Raw genomic sequence first — 25,343 nt, 5'->3', positions numbered from 1 at the left:
GTATGGAACTGGGAATCCAGCAGCCGCGGGTCCCAGTCACCCTGGGTGCCTGCGGTGCCGCACGGGTGATCTCATCCCACTCGAATTTTATAAATGAGGAAACTAAGTTACTTTTCTAGTTAATGGCAGGTTTGGGCTCTAATCTGCTCTCTAGCTAAGTTCATTTTCTGCTTAACAGCGTCTTTCAGAGTTGTCGGGAATGAGAGTGCTGGAGCCCTTCCTGGAGGAGGGGCTCTTCTCACTGCGGTCTCCCCACAGGCCAGAATGCTTTGGGGATGAGACTTCCCTTAGCGGGAAAGCCTGTGCGAGTTATGCAATTACGCATTCTGTGTTTTTTTCCCCAATAAGAGAAATGACAAGTAAGCAATTTTACAATAAGGATGATGTTTTTTAAATCATTCATTTGAATAAGTAATAGATGAACTTAATAAAACCTTACAAAAGGGCTCACAGCGAAAATGAGAGATTCCCTGCACCCCCTTCCCCCCATTTCTCTTTCTCTACCACGGAGGCCAGTTGCTTCTTAGGTATCCTTTCAAAGGAAATCTCCATTTTTCTGAAGTATCGAAACTTTAATATTAGTATCAAAAGTATCAAAATTTCTAAGGTATCCAATTTAGTAGTAAAAATGTTTTATACTGGCTTTATCCTTTAATTTCTGAATGATTTACTTACTGTAAGACTCCCTACCCCAACCCAGCATCTTATGATCACTTTTGAACCTAGCAACGCTGATAGAATTTCACAGTAGCTACTTGTATCCCATCAACCAAGATGCTCCCATTTTATTGGACCATATTTGTATTATCACAGATCTCTGCGTTCAGCTATTTGTTCATCCCTCCCTTCCTTCAGAACTCCTCATAAAGTCTTCCTGGTGACACGAACAACCACAGAGAGAACTGTGCTGCTGTTGCCGCTGAAGGAAACCACGACGTGAGAGTGGAGAGAGATGGGTGGCTCCTGTCGTGTTTTTCCCTTTAGTGGTCTGGATCGCAGGGCTTACCACCTTACTACATTGTGGGTTACGTGGGTGTCGTGTGTTGCTCCGGGGCCTTCTTGATGTTTCCTTCTCTGTTGCTTGCTTTCTTGTACAGTGGTCTCATTCTAATGAATCAAGCTAATAAGGCCATGTCTCACTTTAACAGAGAAGTGAGCTATTACATTACCCTTTTTGGGGGAAGCCGTTTTGTTGGTTGAGGTGTATACTTCTCTGAGGAAACACTAATTTTGACTGAAATTCTGAGAACAGTTATTTTACTATTTTTATTTTGCCCCTTATGTAAATAAAGTAAATTTCTCTTACCATACTCTTCTAGAAGCTTAATGTATAAATCCCTTACTAACAGAATAAATACTTTTTGTAATTAGCAGTAAAGCATAAAATAATCTTCTTAAGTATTGTTTGATTTTCTTCTGAAAAGCAAAGTTAAAAATACATATTTGGAGTTTCAAATGGGATTTGATGAATGTGTTTTAAAATATTTCGGCAATTTTTTTCTGATTGGGAATGGAGAAAGGAAAGCCAAAAAATGCCTCGTGAAAAATATCCCCCGTAATCCCTTCACTTTGAAGATGGTCAGTGTTAACGTTTTGTGTGTCCTTTTAGCCTTTCTTTTCATTCATGTCTAAACAAAATTAGGATAACAATATGTAAGCTGTTTCATAACCTGCTTTTCCTCCCTTCATGTGAAATGAATTTCCTCATTTGATAATATTCTTGTACTAAATGGAAAACTGTGTGGCCATGAAAAGCATACGGTGGATGATACATTTTCGTACCAAAGAACATGCTGTCGAGGTGCTTGCTGGTTATCAGGTCACTTTGCACTGGTAGGAGAGGAATTAAAAGGGCCCTGGACGGTGCTGCTGGCTACAGAGGCGGGGCCGGGGAGGGGAGCCCAGAGCCCTGCAGGCAGTTCTCAGCTAAGACTGGACATACCAGTGTTTTTAGCCTGTGTATTTCAGTGGGACTCCTGATGTTTAGCAGAATGACTCGTATCATCACTGTGTCACACTAATGGGGGAGTTTTTTTAAAAATATATAAATCCTGGTCAGTTTTTGTTAAAAAAACAAAACAAAACAGCTTTGTTTCCAGCAGAAGTCTCATTCAAAGGAGGTTTCGCTGCGCTTGACTGAAAGCCTGAAACAAAATGCTGGTGGACAGTTCTTATCTACGGGAGAGAACAGAGAGATCTTTTCTCTCCCTCTCTTATTCATCCGGCAGGGAAGTTCATCTTGTTGCTTTGAATTTAGGGAAACGGGCTTTCTTTATTAGGGACTTGTTTTCTAAAGCAGCATTAATGTTTGATTAAAGTTGCTGTGGGAAAGGAGAAATGGGCCCCAGGCAGCACCGTGGGGGCCACGTTCTGGTGATGCTAGTGACAGCCACATAGCAGGACTAGACAGTGTAACAGTGGGTACCGGGTGGTGTTCTGGCAACAGCGTGCTTAGCTGTCTCCCCTTCCACCCTACTTTTGGATAAGTCTGCAAAAGCCTTTTTTTGAGGGGGGAGGTAATTAGGTTTATTCATTTATTTATTTTTAGAAGAGATACTGGGATTGAAACCAAGACCTTGTGCATGCTAAGCACACACAGTACTGCTGAGCTATATCCTCCTCCTCCTCCTTTTTTTAAATTTATTTTTTGCAAAATCTTTTTAAAAACTGTAAATATATGTATGTTTAGGAACCCCAATTCCAGAAGATGGTTAACATTAAAAGAGATTGAATCACTTTAGGCCTCCAAGAGCAATTCACCCAATGTATAAGAAATATACTTTGAATTCTTCAGTGCTCACCCCTTGGGTAGTCATTTGATTCCCTCTTTCGTAAGAAGTTTTTGACAGGGGAGGAACCTGAACTTCACTGATGTTTGAGTAGCACCTCTGTTGGAAGTTGAATCACTTTAATTTTAAGACAGTTCTTGGGGGCAGGGGTTGGAATTGTTTATTTGTTTTTCTCTTCTGTATGGCATGGGCGTGTGTGCATGAGATGTATACTAGGAAAGCCTTTTTTAAAAATTTTTTATTTTTCAGTGTTATAAAGAAATCTTGAGAAGGTAATTCTGCAGTAAAACTGAAACTAGGTGGAGCAGTAGCGTTTTACCTGATACTGAAACCACTGACCAAACCTATCTAATGGTCTTACCTGTTTTCCTATATCATGGATATTTTTAATTGCTGGGTTCATAGATGTTTGACTTTTCCTTCCTTTGCACAATGTAAGGAATGCTTTGCAGTGTTTTTATGTAGCGTTAGATATTTAAAAAATACCATTCCAACTTTTATTCTTTTCTATCTGATGTTAAGTATAAAGTTGCAGAATTAGCTTGAACACTGATTGCAGCTGGCATGAAATGACTATAGAGTGGCATCTGTCCAAATTAAGTTAAAAACAAAGGAAGTTCCTGTGTGTAGTTTCCTGTCTCTTAAAACAAAAACAAAAGCAAGCAAAACCCTCGTATAATTATTAAACCCTTCTCAGAGTATCTAGTATTAAAACTATGGATCTTGGTCTTGCAGTGTGCTAAATTGTTTGCTGGATGTTCTCATTCACTCTGTTAAAGACCTTGTCTTAAAAGGTAATTACTTGTTTTTCTTTTTCTTTACCAGAACACAGCAATGGAGGAAACAGCTATATGGGAACAGCACACGGTGACGCTTCACAGGGTGAGTTGGAGTGAGTGCTGTGTGTTTAACTCAGGATACGGGAGGCTTGGGGAACAATAGAGGAAAGCCACATGTCAGGAAGCCAGAGGAGAGGGGAAGAACTTTTCTATATCCCTTTGTTTACAGTTCGAGTTGCAATAAATTCTTTATTAAGGTCAAAAGTGAACATGATTACTTTTTCACATATCCTTTTGGTGGTTATTTGTATATGCTGTTTTTAATCACAACTGAAGAAATGAAGTGATTTATTTTTATAATTTTGAGTGATCAGATAAAAGACACTGTACGTTGGTGGAAATTGTAAACTGTTTCAGCCTTTCTGAGTGTACGTACATGTATTGTAGGCTTGGGATTTAGAATCGAACAGAGTCTTGTGAGCAATAAAATCTTAAAAGGTGCTCGTTGATTTGAAGCATGTGGACCCAAGCTTTGCTTAAACAGTTGCAGCTGGGCAGAAAGCAAACCGCAAGAAGGTGGTGAGAGTAAGAGCTTTGTCTGAAAGGAGACCGCCCTGAATTTGAATCCTAGTGCTCCGTGATTCCCTTTAGAAATGGGCGAGTGAGCCAACATGCTTCTAATGCCTTGGTTAAAATGGAGCTAATGTCACCTAATCATGCTTGACACCAAGTAGTGCTCCCACCAGTCTCCCCTTCCCTCCCTTTGCTGGGAGCTGACTCTGCTGACTACCCTTCCTTCTCCTTAGGGAAGGTACGGGAAAAGATTAGGGGATATTTAAATATTTCACGCTTAACTATTTCTCCCAGCTAACTCCATTAGTAGGGAAACGGAACTGGGAAAATCATGTTCCTGAACCCTGCCCTGATTATCTCCTGAGTGTTTGAATCTGCGCATGATAGATCATGGATAAATTAATTATTAAAAACCAGTGATTTCAGATAAGATAGAGCCGATTTTTTGTGTGTGTCTCCCTAAGTGGTGAAAGGAATCGTTAAATAATACTAACCTGGACTTTTAATTTCTAGAGCTAAGGTATGGCCTGTGTGAAATGTGCTGATAGGTAGCATATTTAAATCAAATTAAATTTATACCTTTGTACCTTAAAAATGTTTAATTGGCTGGTTGCAAGAGACTAATTTGATTTTTTTTTACATTGCATTTATTTGCTTAATACGTTTATTATTTTTATCAATACAATTTACGCATAGTACTATTCATCCTAGTGTATGGTCCTGAGTCTGACAAACACTTACAGTCAGATAACAGTCATATAAGCACCGCTACAAACAAAACAGAGAAGAGTTCCATCACCCTGAACCTTTCCCTTGTGTCATTTATAGTGACTCTGTCCCCTCACCTCCAGCACTTGGCGACCACTGATGTCATTTCTGTTCCAGAATGTCATGTTGGAACAGTCATGAACTGATACAATGCGCAGCCTTTTGATGCTGGCTTCTTGGCCTGATGCATGTGAGATTTCACCATCATGTTACTAGCGTCTGTAGCTAGTTCCCTCCTACTGCTAAGGAGCATTCCATCGTATGAGTGTAGGATAATCTGCTTTTTTATTCTCCAGTCTTGATACATTGGGGCTGTTTCCAGTTTTTGGTGATTATGAATAAATCTGCTCTAGTGTACAGGTTTTTGTATGAACAGAAATTTTTTCTCTTGGTTAAATACCTCAGAGTGGAATTGCTGTGGATTTTCTGTAAGTGAATGTTTTAACTTTTGTTAGAAGCTGTCAAACTACATTTACGTCCCCACCAGCAATGCCTAAAGCTCCAGTGGTTTGTATCCTCACCACCTCTTGGTATTACCAGGGTTGGGTTTTTTCCCTCCTTAATTTTAGCTGTTCTAATAGATGCATAGTGGTACGTCATCGAGGTTTTCATTTGTAGTTCTCTAAAGACTAATAATGTTGAGTATCTGTTTCTGTGCTTAGTTGTCATCCATGTATCTTCCATGGTAAAATGTGTTCACATCTTTTTCCCGTTTTTAATTGCGTTGTTTGTTTTCTTACATTGACCTTAAACAAGTAGACTGCCAGTTATTTCTCCAGCAAAATAGTTTTACTTGGGATCAGCAAAGAATTGCAATTTAGGGTCTGCAACCCTTGGGAGACATAGTGCAAGACCCCAGCAGAAATGGAGAGGAGGACTCTTTTGTAGAGGGGAACAGGAATTTGGAAGAGTGCAGTAAACAAAGAGTCCATTGGCAGAATTGAGAATTCGGAGTGTAGTGGGTTTTCATTGGCTGAGTTTGGCAGTGTCTCACTGGCTGAGCTCTTGCCAGGCAAGGAGAGGAGATCTGTCTTCCCCTCGGCTCTGCTAATCGCACAGTGCTTGGGAGGCTCTCATTTCTGGCCTCCCAGCTCTATTTTAATTGAAGTTTCTGTTTATTAATTTTTATACTTTTTTTTTAAACTGTGGTAACATATACACAATATTAAGTTTACCGTCTATTCACAGTTCCCTTGTCCATTTTTCAGTTGGGTTATTTGGTTTTTATTTGTTGAGTTGTAGGAGTTTTTATTTTCTGGTAATTAACCCCTTATCAGATATATGACTTGTAAATGTTTTTTACCATTCCTTGGGTGACCTTTGCTCTCTGTTGATTGTGTCCCTTGGGGCACAGAAGTTGTCACTTCTTGAGTTTTAAGAGCTTTTCATATCTTCTGGATAAAAGTTCTTTATCAGGTTATTATTTTTCAAATAAATATTTTTTCTCATTCTGTGACTTGCCTTTTTCCTTCTCTTAACAGTATCTTTTATAGAGCATAAGTTTTAAGTTTTGATAATGTCCAGTTTGTTAGTTTTTGCTTTTATTGATTTTGCTTTTGGTTTTGTATCTAAGAAGTTTTTGCCAAACCCAAGGTCCCAAATATTTTTCCTGTTGTTTTCTTCTGGAAGTTTTTGTCTGTTTGTTTGTTTAGATTACACTTTGTTTGTATTAAGAGGTAAAGGCAGGGATTTTTTTTTTAATACAGCTGTCCAATTTTTTGAAAAGGTTATCCTTTCTTCATTTAGTTGCTTTCTACTTTTTCAAAAATCAGTGACCGTATATGTGTGGGTCTTTCCCTTGTCTGTTTTATTGATCTGTGTGTCTTTCTGCCTTGATTATTGTAGCTTTATATTAAATGTGAAAATCAAGTAGTGTGAGTCCTCTAAATTGATTATTATTTTTAATTGTTTTGGCCAGTTCTTTTGCCTTTCTATATGAATTTTAGAATAAGTATCAAAGAAAAAAATCTGTTAGGATTTTCATTGGGATTGCATTGAATCTACAGATCAACTTAGGGAAAATTGACAACACTATTGAGTAGTCCACACGATGAATGTGGTATCTCTCTCCATTTCCTTTATTGCTGTTGTGTAGTTTTCAAATATACAGATTCTGTGCAGATTTTGTTAGATTTCTAGTTAAGTATATTTCATGTTTCCCCGAGCCATTATAAATGGTATTTTTTAAATTTCAGTTTTTGATTGTTCATTAGTATGTAGAAATGCAACTGATTTTATTTTTTTTTAATAGTGAACTTGTTACTTTTCTAAACTTACGAGTTCTGGGAACTTTTTTTTGTAGATTCTTCGGCATTTTTCGGTGTTGACAATCATGTCATCTGTGAATGGAGGCAGTTTTATTTCCTCTTTTCTGATGACATGCTCGGGCTTGCAGGTTGCTGTTGAATAGGTACAGTAAGCCGGCAACCTTGCCTTATTCCAAATTTTAGATGAAAGCCTTTTTTTCACCAGTAAGTATGATGTTGGCAGTAGGATTTGTGTAGATGCACTTTGCGAGGTTAAGGAAGTTCCCCAGTATTTCAGTTTTGCCATTTATTAGGTTGAGGAAATTCCCTTTTATACTTGCTTTGCTGAGAGATGGGTTTTTTGTTTGTTTGTTTTGTTTTGTTTTAAATCATGGATGGATGGTGGATTTTGCCCGGTGCTTTTTTTGCAAGTATTGATTGAGATTGTCATGAGTTTTCTTTTTAGTCTGTTGGTATGGTCAATTTTGTGCTTTTTGAATATTGAGCAGCCTTTTATTCCCAAGATAAATTCGACCTATTACTCATTTTATATATTGCTGGATTAATTTGCTAGTGTTTTCATGAAGGTGTTTTTCTGTGTTCATGAGAGAGATTAGTACTTTTTCTTGTATTTATCTGGTTTTGGAGTGAGGAAAGCTGCTAGCCTCAAAACAAGCAGGAAGTATTCCTTCTTGTGGTGCTCTCTGGTAGAGTTAATGCACAACTGAAGTTATTTCTCCCTTAAATATTCGGTAGAATTCACGATTGTGGCCATCTGGTACGAGAGTTTTCTTTGTGAGAAGGCTTTTAACTATAAATTCATTTTCTTTAATTTTATGTGACTATTCACATTATGTATTTGTTAGCTTTTGGGAACTTTTTTGGGTAGCTTTGGTAGTTTGTATCTTTCAAAGTATTTGTCCCTTTTATCTAAATTGTCAAACTTGTAGACATAAAATTGTCCATACATTCCCTTACTGTAATGTTTTAGGGTATGGATCGGTGGTCTGGGTTTCATTTCTGATGTTGGTAATTTGTGTCTCCTTTCTTGGTCAGCCTGGCTAGAGGCTTAACAATTCACTGATTTTTTTTCCCCCAAAATACTACCTTTTATTTTTATTGATATTTTTAGTTTTCTGCCTTGTATTTCATTGATTTCTGCTCTTATTTTAATGTTAAATTTTTTTCTGCTTACATTGGGTTTAAATTGATCTTCTTTTTATAATTTCTTAAGGTGTAAGCCGGATCATTTGAGACCATGGGTGTAATTTGACCATATCACATTACATTTGTTTTCTCCTAATACCTTTTTAGTTTTTAAATAAGCAAAATAAAATATGACACTTCAGTTAGCTAAAGTATGTATCTCTTTCTGCTGCTCTTCGTGGTGTTGTCAGTTGTGGGAAAATGCTCAGTTATTTACTGCAGATCCGTATCTCATTAGCTTAGACAAAGTAGGGGGAGATCCTGAATGTTGAGAAAAGAAAACAGAATCTGATTTTCCGAATGTGTTAAACATGTCATACTGGCTCATCACAGCTGTGGTAGTGATACGTGGGCAGTCTGAGAACTGCTGTCTGGAAGATGAGTGTAAGCTCCAGGCTGTGGGCTCTTCTTGTGTTGCAGCTTTCTTTTGCCCCGAGGGGAGGACAAACCCAGTCAAATGTCATCAAAAAATACGCAGAGATAAAACGGGTGTGTAATTCATAGTTCTTTGGTGTTTAAACCTGGTCACTGTTGTGCTGGGAACACAGAGCTGTGTTGCCTCTGGGCCTCATCAAAGAGAGACAGTGACAGAATGGACGTCCTCAACAACCATCCCTCCAGGAATTGGTTTTGAAGGTTTCTAAAAATAGACCTGTCACTGCAAGCCCCGAGACTCCTGCCAAAGCATAATTCAGTTGACTTCATCCTCTGAGGCTGCAGAGTTATACTTTCACATATCTTTCCTTTGGTATTCTGAGTTGATGCAGAATAAAATTTAGAGTATCTAGAACATTGTGAGCAAACTTTGGCTGTAAAGAGCCAAATAATAAATAAATGTTTTAGGCCTTGCAGGTCACAGCTACTCAGATCTGCAGTTGTATTGCAGAAACAGCCATAGAGAGTAGATAAGCAAATGGGTGTGTCTGTCCCAGTGAAACTTGATTTAGAAAAATGGGCAGCCAGCTAGATTTGGCCTGCAGGCACAGCTTAGCGCCAGGTGTACTGCACAGAGAAGCCCACTGGGTCTTCCTTGACCACCAGAGATGCTCAGTCATTTAGTCTGGGATAGGACCCTGATACACATTTTTTTCTTTCTTTTTCCTCTTAATATGCATTTTTAAAAATGCGTATTTGAAACGGAGGGCCATGGCCTCTGGCATTACATTTTTAAGAAACATTGACAGAGGAACGAGAAAGTCATTCTCCTTGAATTCAGCCAAGTGAGCTTCGGGAGTAGTATTAAATGGAGATAATTTGACCTGTGTTCTTTTGGCGGTAACCTGGAGTTACAGATATTGTGTATGGCCAATTAAGGGCAAATTTGTATTCCTTGACATCTGATGGTCAGTTACGTGAAAGGTGAAGGTAAAAGAATAAAAATCCTGTGATTTAGAACTCCAGCACTGCTGTTTACTGTCCAGAATAATATATGCTATGCCTCTGTAGTGCCCCATCCTTCTGTTTGCGTCCTCAGAGGAAAGTTTCTTCATCTTTAGCATACTGGAAACCATTGACATCCTGTTCCTTCTTCAAAGCTCAGTTGTTTCCTGGTGCCCCGCTGTGTACCAAGCCCTGGGGATTTTATCCGAAAAGAAGCAGGTGGAGCTCCTTAGCTGGCGGAGTTTATCTCCCCCCCTGGTCCTCAGCAGCTGGTGAATGTATACCTCAAGTAGTTGTCTACCCATCTCCTATTACATTGTGGTTTTCTTAAGGGTAGGATATAACTAGTTTTTTCTCCCTTTAATGCTTGGCACTTAGTTATGCCCAATAAAACTTAATTTCATAGGAGGTCGGTCTGTTCACTAGAGTCGCTCTTAGGAGATCTGTAGCAGCATTGTCCAGTAGCAGTGTGATGCAAACCGCATATATAATTAAAATTTTTCTACTCTTCACATTAAAAAATGTAAAGTATGGGTGAAATTAATTTTATCATGGACCTTATTTAACTCAGTGTATCTAAAATACTGTTTTTAGCATGTAATTAATATTTAAAAATCGATATGCTGTACTTTGGTTTTTTCCATACTGACAGCTTGCAATTTCAGCACATTTCAGGTAAGACTGGCCACATTTTAAGTGCTCAGCAGTCCTGCATATAGTGGCGCTGGTATTGGCAAATGCAGGTCTGTAGCTTGAGATGGTGGTTACATCCAAGGTGATCCTGAGTTCACCCCGTCCACCTGACATACCCACAACTTTCTTTAGTTTCAGATGTTCTCCCTTAGAAAATGCACATTTTTTTATAGTTCTTTGAGAAATGAGTAAGTGCTCAGGAATGAATTGGACAGTTGCACTTTTTTATTTCCTGAAAAAGAATCATGTGAAAGGTTAAACGAGTATTTGTATACTAAAGAATTAAAAGGTTGAGGGACATTTGAGAGAGGGTTGGCCAAGATGGCCAAGTAGTTTGAAAGCCCTGGGCTCACCTCCTCTCAGAGGCACCAGAACTACAGCTGTTTACAGAGCAGCTAGGATGAGCAAGACCAGAAGCAGAAAGGATCTTCCAGAACTGAAGAGACAAAGAAGGAACCACAGGAGGGCGGGCGGGCGGCCCACAGAGGGGAGGGCAGCTACGGTTACAGCGGTCCCCCGCTAGGAGTGCGGGGTCTGAGCCCACATCAGGCTCCCCCGTCGGGTCCTGCACCAGGAAGACGAGTCCCCAGAATGTTTGGCTCTGAAGACGAATGGGGCTTACTTCCTGGAGACCTAGAGGGCTGTGGGAAATAGAGACCTCACTCTCAGAGGGCGCACACAAAATCTCACCTGCTCCTGGACCCACGGCAGAAGCAGTAATTTGAAAGGGGCCTAGGTCAGACTGCCTATCTGATCGTGGGGAGTCTCTGGAGAGGCCAGCGGCAACCACAGCTCACCCTGGGGATGCAGATGGTGGTGGTGTCCATTTTGGGGAGCTCATTCTACCATATGGACACTGGTGCCAGCAAGTGCCATTTGGAATCCTCCCTCTGACTCATTAGCACCAGGATCCCCAGGGCCTTGCAGCGAGAGACCCCAGGACCTGGCTGTACCCACTTGTGAGCTGCAGCCAGCCTCGCACACTGATGGGCAGGCACCAGCCCTAGGACCCTCTGGGCCTTGGCTGCACTCACCAGTGGTTCCACATCAGCTCTGGGACCCCTGGGCCCTGCAGGCAGAGACCCTGGGACCTGGCTTCACTCAGTGGTGGGCATTCAGCCCTGAGATCCCCTGGGCACCGTCCCCACTCACCAGTGGGCTTACATCAGCCCAGGATACCTAGGACTCCTCAGGATGTCTGTCATCAAGAGGTCTACGAATAACAAGTATTGGTAAGGATGTGGAGAAAAGAGAACCCTCCTACAGTGTTGGTGGGAATATAAATTGGTGCAACACTGTTGAAAGCAATACAGACGTTCCTCAAAAAACTGAAAATAGAACTACCCTATGGTCCAGCAAATCCATTTCTCAGTATATAGTCAAAGGAAACAAAAATAGTAATTCATAAAGATACATACCAGTGTTCACGGCAGCATTATTTACAATAGCTAAGATATGAAGCAACCTAACTGTCCATCAGCAGATGGACAGACAAAGAAGATGCAGTATATACATTATATACAGTGGAGTACTGCTCAGAAAGGGAGTGAAATTGTCATTTGCAACAGCATGGATGGACCTAGAGGATGCTTATTGAGATAAGTCAGGTGAAGAAAGACAGATACTGTATGTTGCCACTTGTATGTGGAATCTAAAAATGAAAACTAATGAATATAACAAGAAAAAAACAGACTTAGATATAGAGAGCAAACTGGTGGTTATGGCGGGGGGGGAGGGACAGCAAAGGAGTAGGGGATTAAGAAGTACAAACTACTATTTATAAAATAAATAAGCTACAAGGATGTATTGTACAGGACAGGGAAATATATCCAATATTTTATAATAATTTTAAATGGAGTATGATCTATACAAATTTGTATCACTATGTTGATTATATGTAAATCAGCTATACTTTTAAAAAGTTTAAAAAACAGTATTGTATACATTGTATACCTAAAACTTAAAAAAAAATGTTAAAGGTGAAAGTGTGTTGAAAGCAAAGAATCTAGTTAAGAGATAACCTAAGGATGAGCAGCAATGTGTTTCAAGTAGGAAGTGACTGGGTAAGAAGTAACTTGGGACCAGGGGGCCAAGACAGTGCAGTGAGCGACCGATGGTGCTGGACCACTGGTTAACCACATGGAGAGTGATGATTTTTGACTCCTACCTCACATCAGAAACAAAAATCAACTTCACACGGGTCATAGGCCTACATGTAAGCACTAAAACTGTAAAACTCTTAGAAGAAAACACAGGAATAAATCATTATGACCCGGGTTAGGCAGTGGTTTCTTAGATACGATATTAAAGTACAAGCAACAAAAGAGACAGCAGGTAAAACTGGACCGCATCAAAATTTGAATCTTTTGTGTTTTAGAAGGAAACCAAGAAATTTTGAACAAGGAAGCGAAAGGATAACCCACAATGGGAGAAAATATTTGCAAATTACCTATCTGATAAGGAACTTGTATCCAGAATATAGAAATCTATAATTCAATAGTAAAAAGACAAATAATTCCATTTTTTAAATGGACAGAAGGTTTGAATAGACATTTCTGCGAAGAAGACAGAGAACTATCCAGTAAACGTGAAAAGATGGTCAATATCATTGGCCATGAGAGAAATGTTGTCAAAAGTGACAGTGAGATCCCCTGTCACACCGTCTGGAATGGCTGTAACCACAGAAACAGACAATAACAAGTGTTGATGAGGATGTGGATGTTGGCAGGTACTCATGTAAAATAGTGCACCCACTGTGGTAAACTGAGTAAGAGTATTCTCAGAAGTTAAACATGGAATTTCCACGCGACCCAGGAGTTCCACACTTAGGTATCTATCCAAGAGATGTGGCAACAGATATCCACATCATAACTTACACATGACTGTTCATAGCATGATTCTCAGTAGCCTGAAAGTGCAGATAACCCAATGCCCATGCACTGATGAAATGTGGTTATCCATGCACTGGAGTATTATTTAGCAGTAAACAGAAGTGCAGTACTGACACGTGCCATGACACGGGTGAACCTCAAACCATGACACTCACTCAGAGAAGCCAGTCACAGAGGGCCATGTTGTATGATTGCATTTATGTGAAATGGCCAGAACAGGTGAATGGATAGAAAGTAGGCTAGTGGTTTTTAGGACTGAAGGAATACAGGGGTGATGGGTGGAGGGTAGGGAGTTTCTCTTTAGAGTGATAAAGATGGTATAAAATTAGTTGTGTTGATGGTTGCACAGCTCTGAATATAGGAAAATACTGAATTGTACATTTTAAAGAGGGAATTTAGTGTTAGGTGACTGATTATATGTCAGTAAAGCTGTTCTCTGGAAAGGGGTGAGGAAGGGAACCCTGCATATCTGTAGAGTAGCTCTAAGCTAGTATACGGTAAGTCCAAAGTGAGCACTGAACACTGAGGTATGCAAGGAAACTAAGCTAGCCTTGTTTTATCTGGTTGAAGGCCAGTGTTTACATTTATAGAGTGCATTGTGAATGTTTCACAGCCTTCATTTTATTTTAATCCTCTGTGAAATAGGTGATATTAATCACATGGAATAAACTGAGTCTCAGAAAGTTCTGGTGAAATGTCCCAGAGAGGTGGATCTTGAACACAAGACTTTGGACTCAGCATGTAATGCTCTTTTTATATGTATGTAAAATTTAATTTTAAACATAAGAAATAGGTATGAAATCTAATATCTGAAATTCAGAACTTAGGTAATTCTATCCCGTAAACTACATATACATACAATAAAAAGAATAAAACATAGTAACCTTGGTAAGGAAGGAGCCAAAATTCTGGCATCTATTTTTTTTAAGCTGAAAACATTTGTGATGAGGTCAGTTTTGTGGAGAAAATGACAGTTTTGGAGAAGGGCAATTGGAAGTGTCCTGGAAGAAGCTGGAAATAGGAAAGTGGAATAGGAATTAGAAATGAAACCTGTAATTTGGGAATCAGAACCATAAGAGTGAGCATCACCATGAAGGAATCAGTAGGGAGACACACACTCACACACACACACACACACACACACAATTTGAGTAGCCAGGGGACTATTTAAGGACACAGAGGTAAAAAAAAGAACCAATCTAACAGTCATAGACATTTAAGCAACATTTTGAGAGCTACCAAGGTGAGGTGGGAAACCTGTGACTCCTAAACTAGTTTGGGCTTACCACTGTAACTAATTTTAGGCAGGCCTTTCGGATCTCTTGGGACCTCATAGAAATATGTCAGAGTTGATAAAATCCTAGTCTCTTACTCAAATGAGAGAAACCAGATCCACAGAAGCCCTACAGGCAGGCAGCGAGCAGAGTGACAACTTGGGACTCCAGCCTTCTGATATAACGCGTGAAAAGGAAATTGAAGCGGATGGTGGCCAAGGGTCCATTTGGTCTTAAAACGTTGGGATCCCAGTGCTCACTGGAGACGCACGACTAGAACAGGTACCATAGAGGTGGAGAGCTGACGGGGAGAATCCTTATCAAGGGAGAGGAGCAAAACTGTAATTGGTGAGAAACACTCGACTTCAGTGAGCTGGATGTAGAAATCTGGAATAGAAAACAGGAGAAAAAATAAGACCGTCACAGGGGGATCTTTAGGTAGAGAACGGGGCATATTTGAAGGAAATTGAAAAGAATCTTTGGAGGAGAGATGTATCCACATTATGCAGTTAGATTTCTTCAACTGAATCAACTTTCAGGATTTTTTTTTGTTTTTTCTTTTTAGGAACCAGGAAATGCTTTAACAGATGAGTGAGCAGAGCTCTGCCGTAGGAGGTCAGGTAGTGGATGGGTTCAGCGTGGTGGCCGTGTGGCCCCTGCTGCAGCCCCTCTGTGCAGAAGCAATCACGGTCATGGGCTGGGCAGGGCCAGGGTCCAGCAGAGCCAGGGAGGGAACAGATCCCAGGCCTCTTGCTTGTCATAGATTCAGTCTCATTGCCAGGCAAAGGGGAAGATACGTGTTTCTGTTGCTCCTGGCTGCCTGTGGTCTCGAAAGGCTGAAGTATGATGAAAATAAAGTTCTTTGATGCTCCTTCTTCCCTCCAGAAGCTGTAACCATGTGTGTGTGCACACGTACAAATAATAAGAGCCTATTATAGGGCCTTAACCACTTCCCCCACACTGTAATAAAAAACATTATCTTGGACATTTTTCTCATGTAAACATATACAAATCAACTATGTTTTGACACCTAAAATTTTTTATGGTAAAAATATATGAGAAAAATTAATTGTTTTCCATTCTTTTGAAAGTCCCTCTGGAAAGCACCGTCCTTTGTAAATCCAGTACAGAGCATACGATTGCCTTGGAGTAATAATTCTACTCCTGTTAATTTTGATTACTGGAAACAATATTTAAAAACTGTTACACATGTTCCCCCTGTTCCTCTCCCCATTTGAAAAAATGGTTTCACTGTATCTGGATCATATAGCTGTTGTATAACTGAAACCTGTCAGCCTGTGATCCTCATTCAGCCTTAATATTATAAGTAGGTGTGTATTTAACACTGATGCCTAGTCCTTCCACATGTCTCCTGTCATTCTGATGGTCGGAAAGTTACTCTCTGTCAGAGTCCCTAGGAGGGGATCATGAAAACCAATACTCCCTACGTTGTTTTTGTCTATTTACCGGTGTTCCTGTGCCGTTTTATGCTCGAGCATCAGTTTTACTGGATGTAAAACCCTTGCTTAGGTCATTGTTCCCCTTGAGTATCTTAACTGTATTATTTAAGTTCTAGCTCTTTTTGTCTAGATGCCAAAGTCTTCCTTGAAATCTAGTCATTTTATTTGGATATATTTAGTTCCTCTGAATTGATGTTCTCAGATACTTACAGTGATTTGTGCCCTTTGAGTTTATGGTTTCAATGAAATATATATGTATATATATCAGGATATATCACAAAATTTCTTTTTTTATTTCGTTTTAGTTTTACTATTTTTTTCTTCCCTTATTTTCATTGAGTTTTTGAGGAACTCCCATTATCCAAGTGTTGTATCTCTCCTGCCTGTCTTCAATATTTGTAATTTTCCCTCCTATTCTTTTTAAAAAAGTCTTCTGTGTCATTTCTTTTTTGTTTGTAAAAAGATTTCTCCTTTTTACTTTCTGTTTCTTTCATGGTATTATGTTTATTTGGTCTTGTGCTCCTATCTAAAGTGGCTTTTTACAGTTTTTAATTAGCTCTTGAATTCTGTCAGCCTCATTTCTGAATGTTTAAAATTCTTATGTATATTCTTTCTTGTCTTGTATATTTTCTTAATGCCTTCTCACTTGTTCCATGGTGGTGACAGTGTTGATCCTTGATGTTGCTGGTTGCGAGTTCTCTGTGGCATGCTTCTGTAGGGATAGTCTCCTGCTTCTTGTCCTCTACAGTAATTTTGCAAGGGATTTAATCATATTCCCTTTTTTTTTGGTCATTTTTTACGTGAAATTTTTTTTCTTTTTATTTTTTTGTTGTTTAGCTTTTAGAAATTCACTTAGCTTCCTTGTGTGTACATTGCTAAAAACACAGCTGCTGCTTTCTGACATTTCCCCACTTCGTGCCCTTCGTCCCCTGTTATCTGGCCCTGCCCTTTCCTTGGCTGTTTCCGCTCTACTCAAGTCAGATCGCTGCCCGTGGGGTGGGGCCCTGCCGACGTGCAGGCTCGACTGCAGGCTCCTTTCTCACCTAACACTGGAAAGGCGGCTCCCTCCCGGTTTCAGCGGCTCCTCTCAGGCTGTCCCGCCATTCTTCCCAATGGACACCTCTCAGCTGTTCACGGGGTTCTTCAGGTCTTAGGTGCGTCAGGCACCTGGGGACTTCCCTGCCATGTAGATGCTGGGGACACACAGGTCTCATAGGTATTGCTTATCTCCCCACTTACTTTGGCACCTTGAGAGGATACATTGTTAACCTGGTTTGGTTGTAAATGTCAGTGGGTCTTTGGTTTGTTGTATCTGCTTGTTCTTAGTTGGAGATTCAGGAAGATTCCAAGTCCCTGCTACTGCTGCAGCTGCTGATGAGTTTCTAGTGCTCCAATTAGTACTGAATTTTAAACAGACAGCTCTAAAGGGGAATACTTGTTTGAGTGCATCAACGTTGATGAAGCACTTCATGTTTGGCCCTTGCAGGGTGATACTTGGCTGGAGTGTGCAGGAGAATGTGTAAATCCCTCCCAGGAGGGGCTGAGGTGCCCGGGCTACCTACAATGCCAGTGATAAGGGGCGGGAGGGTGTGTCTCTGCTCTGGGAGCACACAGGTTGGGCCGCTTCTACCTGTGGAAAGTGAGGATGGTGTTATGATTGAGATGACCCTGAACCTGGGTGTTGAAGGGTGAGCTGCTGCTTGCAAGACTCAGGAGGTACTAGAGGAATCCTAGGCAAGGGAGCAGTGTAAAAGCTTAGAATTTGACAGTGCATGGCACGCGGCAGTGGGGATCAGTGGGTAAATGTGTTTGGAGCCAACACTGGGGTGCCGGGAGTCGAGCTGGTACTGTTCAGGGTATTGTACACTGAGGGCAATGGAGTGACAGGATCAGGGTTGTTATAGAATTGTAATCCTTCGAACAGGATGGAGGGTACACTATAGCACAGAGGAGGGAAGAAGTCTATGGAATAGGCCCAGTAAGGCAGTGGTGAAGGTCTCAGAGAAGAGATTTCAGAAGGAAACCGTCCCCAGGAGGGAGGGGGAAGTGTGGGATAGTCGAAGCTGTTAGTTTTTTTTGACGATCACCAGGTCTGATGTTCACCAAGCTTTAAGGCCGAGCTTCTCAGCCCTGGCTACCTGTTAGATTCACTTGGGAGGTCTTTTTTTAAATGCCTGCCATCTCCCTTCCTCCATTTTTAGTTAATTGGTATGGGGTGGGGGTTCAGAAACCATCAGGCACTTTTGAAACTGATCCTGAAGGATTCTCCTCTGTAGCCAGCACTGGGCATCACAGACTTGCCGGGTGGTCATTGATGAGCTGTAGCGCGGCCCCAGGGACTGCACCTCTCGAGGGGCCAGACTGCAGGTAGCCATGTGCCTCTGGCTTTGGGGCCCTGCCATGCTGAGCCAGGACTGTACCCTGCTTGTTCTCAAACAAATCTTAAGAAAGTATCTATTCATCTCTGCTTTCTTTGTTGAAAGCTTCTGATGTTTTCAGCATTTCTTTAATATTTTTGTGTTATATCTTAAATTTTTAAATAAAAGAATTACCAAGCAAGAAACAAATGCACAGTATAAAAGTATATAGAGTAAAACATCGGTTCCAGCCTCTTCTAAGGAGGAAAAAAAGCAGGCACACACACACACACACACACACACACACTCTCACACACTCAAACACACACACACACTCACACTCTCTCCAAACTGCCCTGGAGGTAGCCTTTGGGCATTTAGTGTTTCTTCTAGTATTTGCGATTACAAATAGCCTCAGTGAATAACTGTGTGCATGTGTGTCTTCTTCTTGTTGGAGATGTGCATGTGATCTTCAGGGTACATTCCTAGAAACCGGTTGCTCTGACAAAAGATAAGAGCTTTCTTTGTCCTTTTGTTAAATGGGACCAGGTTCCTCTCCGAGAGGGTCACAGTGGTTTGCACGCCTGGTAGCAGGGATGCCTGCTTGTCTACAGCTTCGTGACAGAATGTGCTGTTATACTTTAATTTTTACCATTCTCTCTGTGGTTTTAATTTGCATGTCTCCAGTTAAGAGTTTTCACACCCCATATCTTTCGTAAATTGTCTGTTTCATTGGGTTTCTGGCTCTTTTTCCTCACTTTTTTAGTGGTTCCTAATATCACTGTTTTCAGAGTATGGGCTGAGGACCCTGAAAGGTCTCTGGAACCTTTTTATGCTTAGGGCAGACTTTCCTCTCTTCAGTGTGTTGATGTTTGCAGGGAAGGTAGAGAAGCAGTAGTGGGCAGAGCTGGCATCAGAGCCCAGGTCGAGGCAGTGGCCCCCCGCCGCCCTAACAGTCACGGCCCAATCACAGGCTATTAAGAGCCCTTCTGTTCCCTGTAGAATAACCCGAAGCTCTGTAGGAAATTATCTGTTTCCTCTAGGTTTTTAATTCATTTGAATTTGTTCTGTAGTCTATGTTTTCTAATTCTGTGCTGATACTTGTTTTCTAATTGTTTCTTATTTTCTTTATTTTTGAAAGTTTAGTTCCGCTTCTAGCGATTTTGAAATTTGATTATTCTCTGTTTTCGAGTTATCCTGAGGGTCTGTCAGCTTTTGTATAGTGATCTGTGTTTGTGTTCTTTTGGAGGCTCTATAGAGAGACACAGATTCAGGAAGTTGCCTTTATCTTCTGCTACCCAGCTGTTTTCCTGTTTGTTTTTTCACATTAACTTTTCTTTTTGGTATTAGCTTTATTGCAGTATAACTCATAACACCATTAAAATGTACAATTCAGTGGTTTTTAATATATTCACAGAGTTGTGTGACCATCACCAGAGTCACTTTTTGAACATTTCATCACCCTGAAAAGGAATAATGTACCCAGTCTTTCCATTCCCTCCCACCCTTGGCCCTAGACAATCACCAGTCTGCTTTCTGTCTCTTATAGGTTCATCTTTTCTGAATATTCTGAATATTAAAAGAAATTATATGATACATAGTCTTTTATGGTTGGCTGTTCTTACACAGCATAATGTTTTCCAGGTTCCCCATTTTGTAGCATGTACCAGTGCTTCATTCCTTTTTATTGCTAATAATAATTCATTTTTATGGATATTCCACATTTTGTTTATCCAGTCATTAGTTAATGGACATTTGGGTTCTTTCCACTTTCTGGCTAGTATAAATGCTGCTACTGTGCTCGGGTATAATCTCTGTGTGCACGTATCTTTCATCTCTCTTGGGTCCGTGCCTAGGAGTGGAATTGCTGGCGTTTATTCTTTTTTGAGAAGATTGTTTTCTTTTTTCTTCTTCTTTGGCTGTTTCAATACTTCTGGGGTGGACGGGGGGAAGGTCATGACATACCCCCTGTCCATAGTGGACATGGTCTCCTTTGTGGGTGGATGGTTGTGGAAGGAGGTTGTTACCTTTGTCCTCAGGTGGTTTGGATTATAGAGCATGGTGTAGTACAGCATGATATGAAAACATGTTCTCTGACTTGTTGATACTGGGGCCCTAGAAAAATATTAGATGTTTCTTTAGACTACTCGAATACTTCAGTTCTTTTCTAAGGAATCGTGTGGATTTCTTTGAGAATTGGTAATTTTTAAATAACGAGGAACTATTTTGATTTTTTTTCTGTACTGGGCTATCCTCCATCATTGTGGTAAAGATTTTCAGCTCATTCAGAATTATATAATTAATTGTGATTTTCCTTCATTAAAAATAGAAGTAATTTTTAAATGCTTAATGTGATTAATGTATACTTTCTATTGTATGCAGTGTGTATAAGATATTATAGTGTACTACATCAATAGAGGTTTTTAGCATAAGTGAAAGAAGTTAATTTTCACAGCTGTTGATATTTTATTATATTAATTTGGTACCCAGTGTGTATGCTAGTAAGGCTGTGTGTTGAGTTGCCAGTGTTTGTGAGGCTCCCGCTGGGCCACTGCCAGTCCCCTGAGGAACCCTCCTGATAAGCAAATTGGGACTTTTGGATTTCAGTGTTCAGAATTTTTAAATGTGTTTTAGGTCTAAAGAACATTCATGTAATTGGCCATTTTTAATACTTTGTTATGTCTAGCATTGAGTTTATCAGAGATGCATTCCCATACCACAGCGTAATAAGATTGTAGTTTTCATGTTTTAACTTTTTTACATGGTGGAGTATGAAATAATGAACAATTTTTTTAAATAACAGCATTGTACTGTGATTATGACTTTAGGCTCCTGGATTTGGGTTTGGAATTGCAATATCTGGTGGAAGAGACAACCCCCACTTCCAGAGCGGGGAGACCTCCATAGTGATCTCCGACGTGCTGAAGGGGGGCCCGGCTGAAGGACAGCTACAGTAAGCGCGCTCCCTCCCTCGGTCACTGGTGCACGTGTTAGTGAGTTCCCTGAATTAATGCTCCCTTACACTTCCCTCGGTCATAAATGGAAAGCTGGCATCACTTACTTTAAATAGAAGGTCACTGTAAAAAACAAAGATAGTGAAAAGAAAACTTGTTACTCAGTTTGGGTTGGAATCTAGCTTTTAGCCTCTCACCCTGAGTCTTACTTTTTTTGTTCAGTAAGGAGATTAGCAGGATAAAGAGAGACAGGGCATTCATCAGCAGAAAAATGAGTTTATGATTAGAAGGACTGGAAGAAAATTAGAAGGAGAAAGACTTTTTATTTTAAAGAGGAAATAGCTTTTTCCAGCCTTGTGACTTAGTATCACTTAATGCCTGTAACTGTACCACCAAAAGTCGTTTTGTTTTCTGTGCTACCTGCTCGATCCAGGGAAACACTGTGTGTTAGTAGGTAAAGTTAATGACCTGTGGTTACTTACTTGCTAAACATTGCTTGTGGGGGATCTGAAAGTAAACAGTTTGACCTTATTTTATTGTTGATCTGAAGACAAATAGATCAGTTAGCCCATAATTCGAGTATGTTTTTAAAAGTACCCATCTTAAAAATATTTTTACAGGCTTATTTGTCTGCTTGTCTCTAACATGTTACTATTTTGGTCCCTTTTCTGTTTTTCCTTAGGGAAAATGACCGAGTTGCAATGGTTAATGGAGTTTCAATGGATAATGTTGAACACGCTTTTGCTGTTCAGCAATTAAGGAAAAGTGGGAAAAATGCAAAAATTGTAAGTATTTTTTTTTTTGCCTTTAATTTAGTAAAGGTACCAACTTTACTGTTGATAGGTTTCTGGGGTTTGAATTCATTCTTTGTATTTGAGAAAATAAAAACTGAAACAGTAGGTCTCAAGTCAGCTGTTGACAAGTAAGAATGTTTCTTTCTTCTAATAGTGGTACTGTGTGTTGTCACTGGTGTGCATTTTCTCAAAGGTCAGATACCAGGATTTTTTTTGATTGAAAAAGGAAGGAAGGGGGAAGTGGTTGAATGGTTGGCTTTCTGTTCCCCTTGTTAAAAAAGACTTAAATGAGACTAAATCTTGGCATAGAGTCAGTTTAGAGTCTGTAGTATACAGCCCTGTTCTCTGTTACAGGGCTTGTTTAATGGGCAAAGTTTCTGTGGTCACTCTTTTGTTAGTGTGATGTAGGGTGAGGAGAGGAGGTGGTGAAGGTTTTGTTTGTTTTTTGTAGAGATGTTTCATGCTGCATTTAGCGTTTTTTAGTATATTGCTAGACTCTGTTCTATTTCGTATTTGTCTAAGAAGTCTTTTAAGTGTGACAGTCCTGCTGAAATCATACCTGCAGTGAGGAGCACGTTAACCACTGTGCCGCCCGCCTGTGTCTGCCTCCCTTAGCCTCTGGAAGGGCGGAGGAAGGTAATCCCCGAGGCCTTGGCTCCGGTGATAGAGCGGGAGGAGGAGGCTGGGCAGATGGAGGGTTTGTCCTGCCTCGTCCATTGGCACTTTGTAGCAGACGCTCCAAGCACAGTGGACCTGACAGAAAGGAGAGGGCTGGAGTGAGGAGGTTGCATGGCACCCTGACTTCTGGGGGCTGAGCTGAGAGCTGGAAGGGTGTTTCCCGAGACTGCCCCTCAGCTGTGTTCTCTCACCTGTGCCAGCTGCCCGGCTGATGGCTTATTTTCCCCCAGTGTCCTTGCTGGGGAGATGAGAACATTCGCATGATGCAGTAGACCCCGGATTTAGTTCCCGCATTCCAGATGACAGGCATCCTTTGTTGTGAATGTGTTTCCACCACTTCACTGTCATCGTATTGTTACAACTGTTAACTGATACGTTATTTTTAAATTGCAGTTCATTTATAGACTGGCTGTTGATGGTAGAGTTTTTAAATAGTTTTTATAACATGAGATTGTAGCATTTACAGAAGCAAATTGCTAATGTTTATACTTACTGGTTTTTATAAATTGAATAGTGTTTTTCAGATGAGCACCGTAGGTAAACTGGATTTTTCTCCCTGTATCTCAGGTTGTGAGCTTCACCCATATCTCCAACTTTGGAAGCCCTTCATTCTTCTGAAATACTGAATTGTTTTGTTTTCTGATGCAAAATATTCAGAACACGTGCCCCACATCGATAATGCATCCAGGAAAGTTGTATTCCTGCACTCCAAACTTTTTCACTATAGAAATGTTTTATAAGAAATAGTCCCAAACAAGTTATGTGTTTGAAATAGCACATATAAGAAAAGGATTTGGGGCAGCTTACAGAGTGAATTTTCCTCTGACTGCTTAGCTACATCATTTGGAAATGTGGAACTCGGGAAGCTTGGGGAAGTATTCTTTGCTCTTTAGGGAGAAGCTATAGGAGGGTTGGATGGAAGAGTGTTTTAATTAGCAGAGAGTTGTTCATTTCATTTCATGTTATTAATATATGTTAAGTTTTTCATCACTTTAAGAATAAAACCCCAATATCTCAGAATGTGGTCTTTCATTGTAAGATGTCTTTCTTATCTCATCTCCGGCCATAACCAGAACCTCAAGTCATTATATATGGCTTTTTTTTTTCTCAGTTCTGAATAACCAGCTCCTCCTCGTGCCCACCCACCAACCCCACCCCCGATCTACTAATCTGTCTTCTTCTCTGTGCTCTTACAGTATGATGGTTGATATGATTATCTTTCCATAAACTTAAGACTCCTTGGGCATTAGACTTATAAATTTCGTTTCTGTTGAATTAAACTGTTAGAACTCCTTTGAGAATATAACTACCATAAATATGCTTAATTTTGTTTAAGAATAGGTGAAGAGAAGGTAGAAAAAGAAACTGTTTGTAGCACAATGAGCATGCATAGTTTTTACTAAAATTCTGAACATACCAGAAAAGCATTATGAAGCAAATAAATGGGCAAAAACACCTTCCTGGAGAAAAAACTCTGTGAGCACTCTAGTGTACATCCACGTGGCTGTGTGTGCACACTTACTCAGCCCATTCATCGATGGGCATTTCACTGTCCAGTTTCCACAAGTACTAAGAAAAACTGTTGAAGATCATCATGTTTCCACCTAGTTGTTCAGATTCTTTTTAAGAATAGCTTCTTAGAGCCAGATGGCGTGGATGACTCTTGATACATGGATTGCCAGTTTGCCCATCAGAGAACCAGTGAGGTATTGAGAGTCCAGTTTCATCAGCACTTTTATGGACTAAACATAGTGTGTCAAGTGAGATATTTTCAGGGACACGTGAGTTGATCATGTCATGGCACGTATACTGCCCGTTGCTTTCCTTCCTTGCCCCTTGCTGTTTGTTGGCATTTACGTGGTGATGATTGTCTTCGTGGAGTGTTGTGTGTATGATTAGCCTCTTGTCATTTGTGCTGCATATGTTGCTCTTCCATTTGCTTTCATAAATGTGTGTACGTTGTTGGTGGTGATTTGGGGGGAAAACGTTTTAATTTTTATATGGTCATATCTGTCAGACTCTCACTTGATTGGCTCTGCCTTTGGTGTCACAATTACAAAAGTCTTTACCTTACCAGAGTTCTAAAAGCAGATATCTTATATTTTATTCCAGGACTTGAAGGATTTCACTCTTTTTACTTTACATTTGAATCTTTAATTCAGCTAAACTGTTCTGAAGTAGGCATTTTTTTTCCCAAAATTTTTGTTTCAAAATTTTCAGTGGTAAAATCAAGCATGATTACCAATTACCAGACCTGTTAAATATCTTCATGTGGGTTTGTAACACTTAACTCATTGTATAAATGGAGAATGCTAGCAGGACTGGATATTTTTCAATGAGGTAACTACCTCCTGGGTGCAAATATTTCATGATAGATAGTCAAATGGCACAGCAAGGACCTTCCCTCAAGGAAGTGGAATCGTACGAGGATAGATGGGTACACACACTCATAACCATCACGCACTTCGTCTGAGATTGAGAGTACTTCAGGTACAGACCTC

The 25,343-nt window shown here is 40.2% G+C and overlaps 1 protein-coding gene across 5 annotated transcripts in view; it reads left to right on the top strand.

Moving 5' to 3' along the window:
- Window positions 1-25,343, top strand: part of TJP1 (tight junction protein 1) — a 96,162-nt gene that overhangs the window by 20,600 nt on the left and 50,219 nt on the right. For all 5 annotated transcript variants that reach the window (XM_031672139.2, XM_031672138.2, XM_031672137.2 and 2 more), the window contains exons 2-4: window positions 3,615-3,671; window positions 21,245-21,369; window positions 22,053-22,155. In XM_031672139.2, coding sequence (XP_031527999.1) covers window positions 3,615-3,671; window positions 21,245-21,369; window positions 22,053-22,155 — 285 coding nt within the window. The remainder of the gene's footprint in view (window positions 1-3,614; window positions 3,672-21,244; window positions 21,370-22,052; window positions 22,156-25,343) is intronic.

The sequence above is a fragment of the Vicugna pacos genome, chromosome 27 (genome assembly GCF_048564905.1).
Source record: "Vicugna pacos chromosome 27, VicPac4, whole genome shotgun sequence".
Taxonomy (NCBI): domain Eukaryota; kingdom Metazoa; phylum Chordata; class Mammalia; order Artiodactyla; family Camelidae; genus Vicugna; species Vicugna pacos.
The sequence above is the reverse complement of the archived record's forward strand: the minus strand, read 5'-3'. Positions and strand labels throughout refer to the sequence as shown.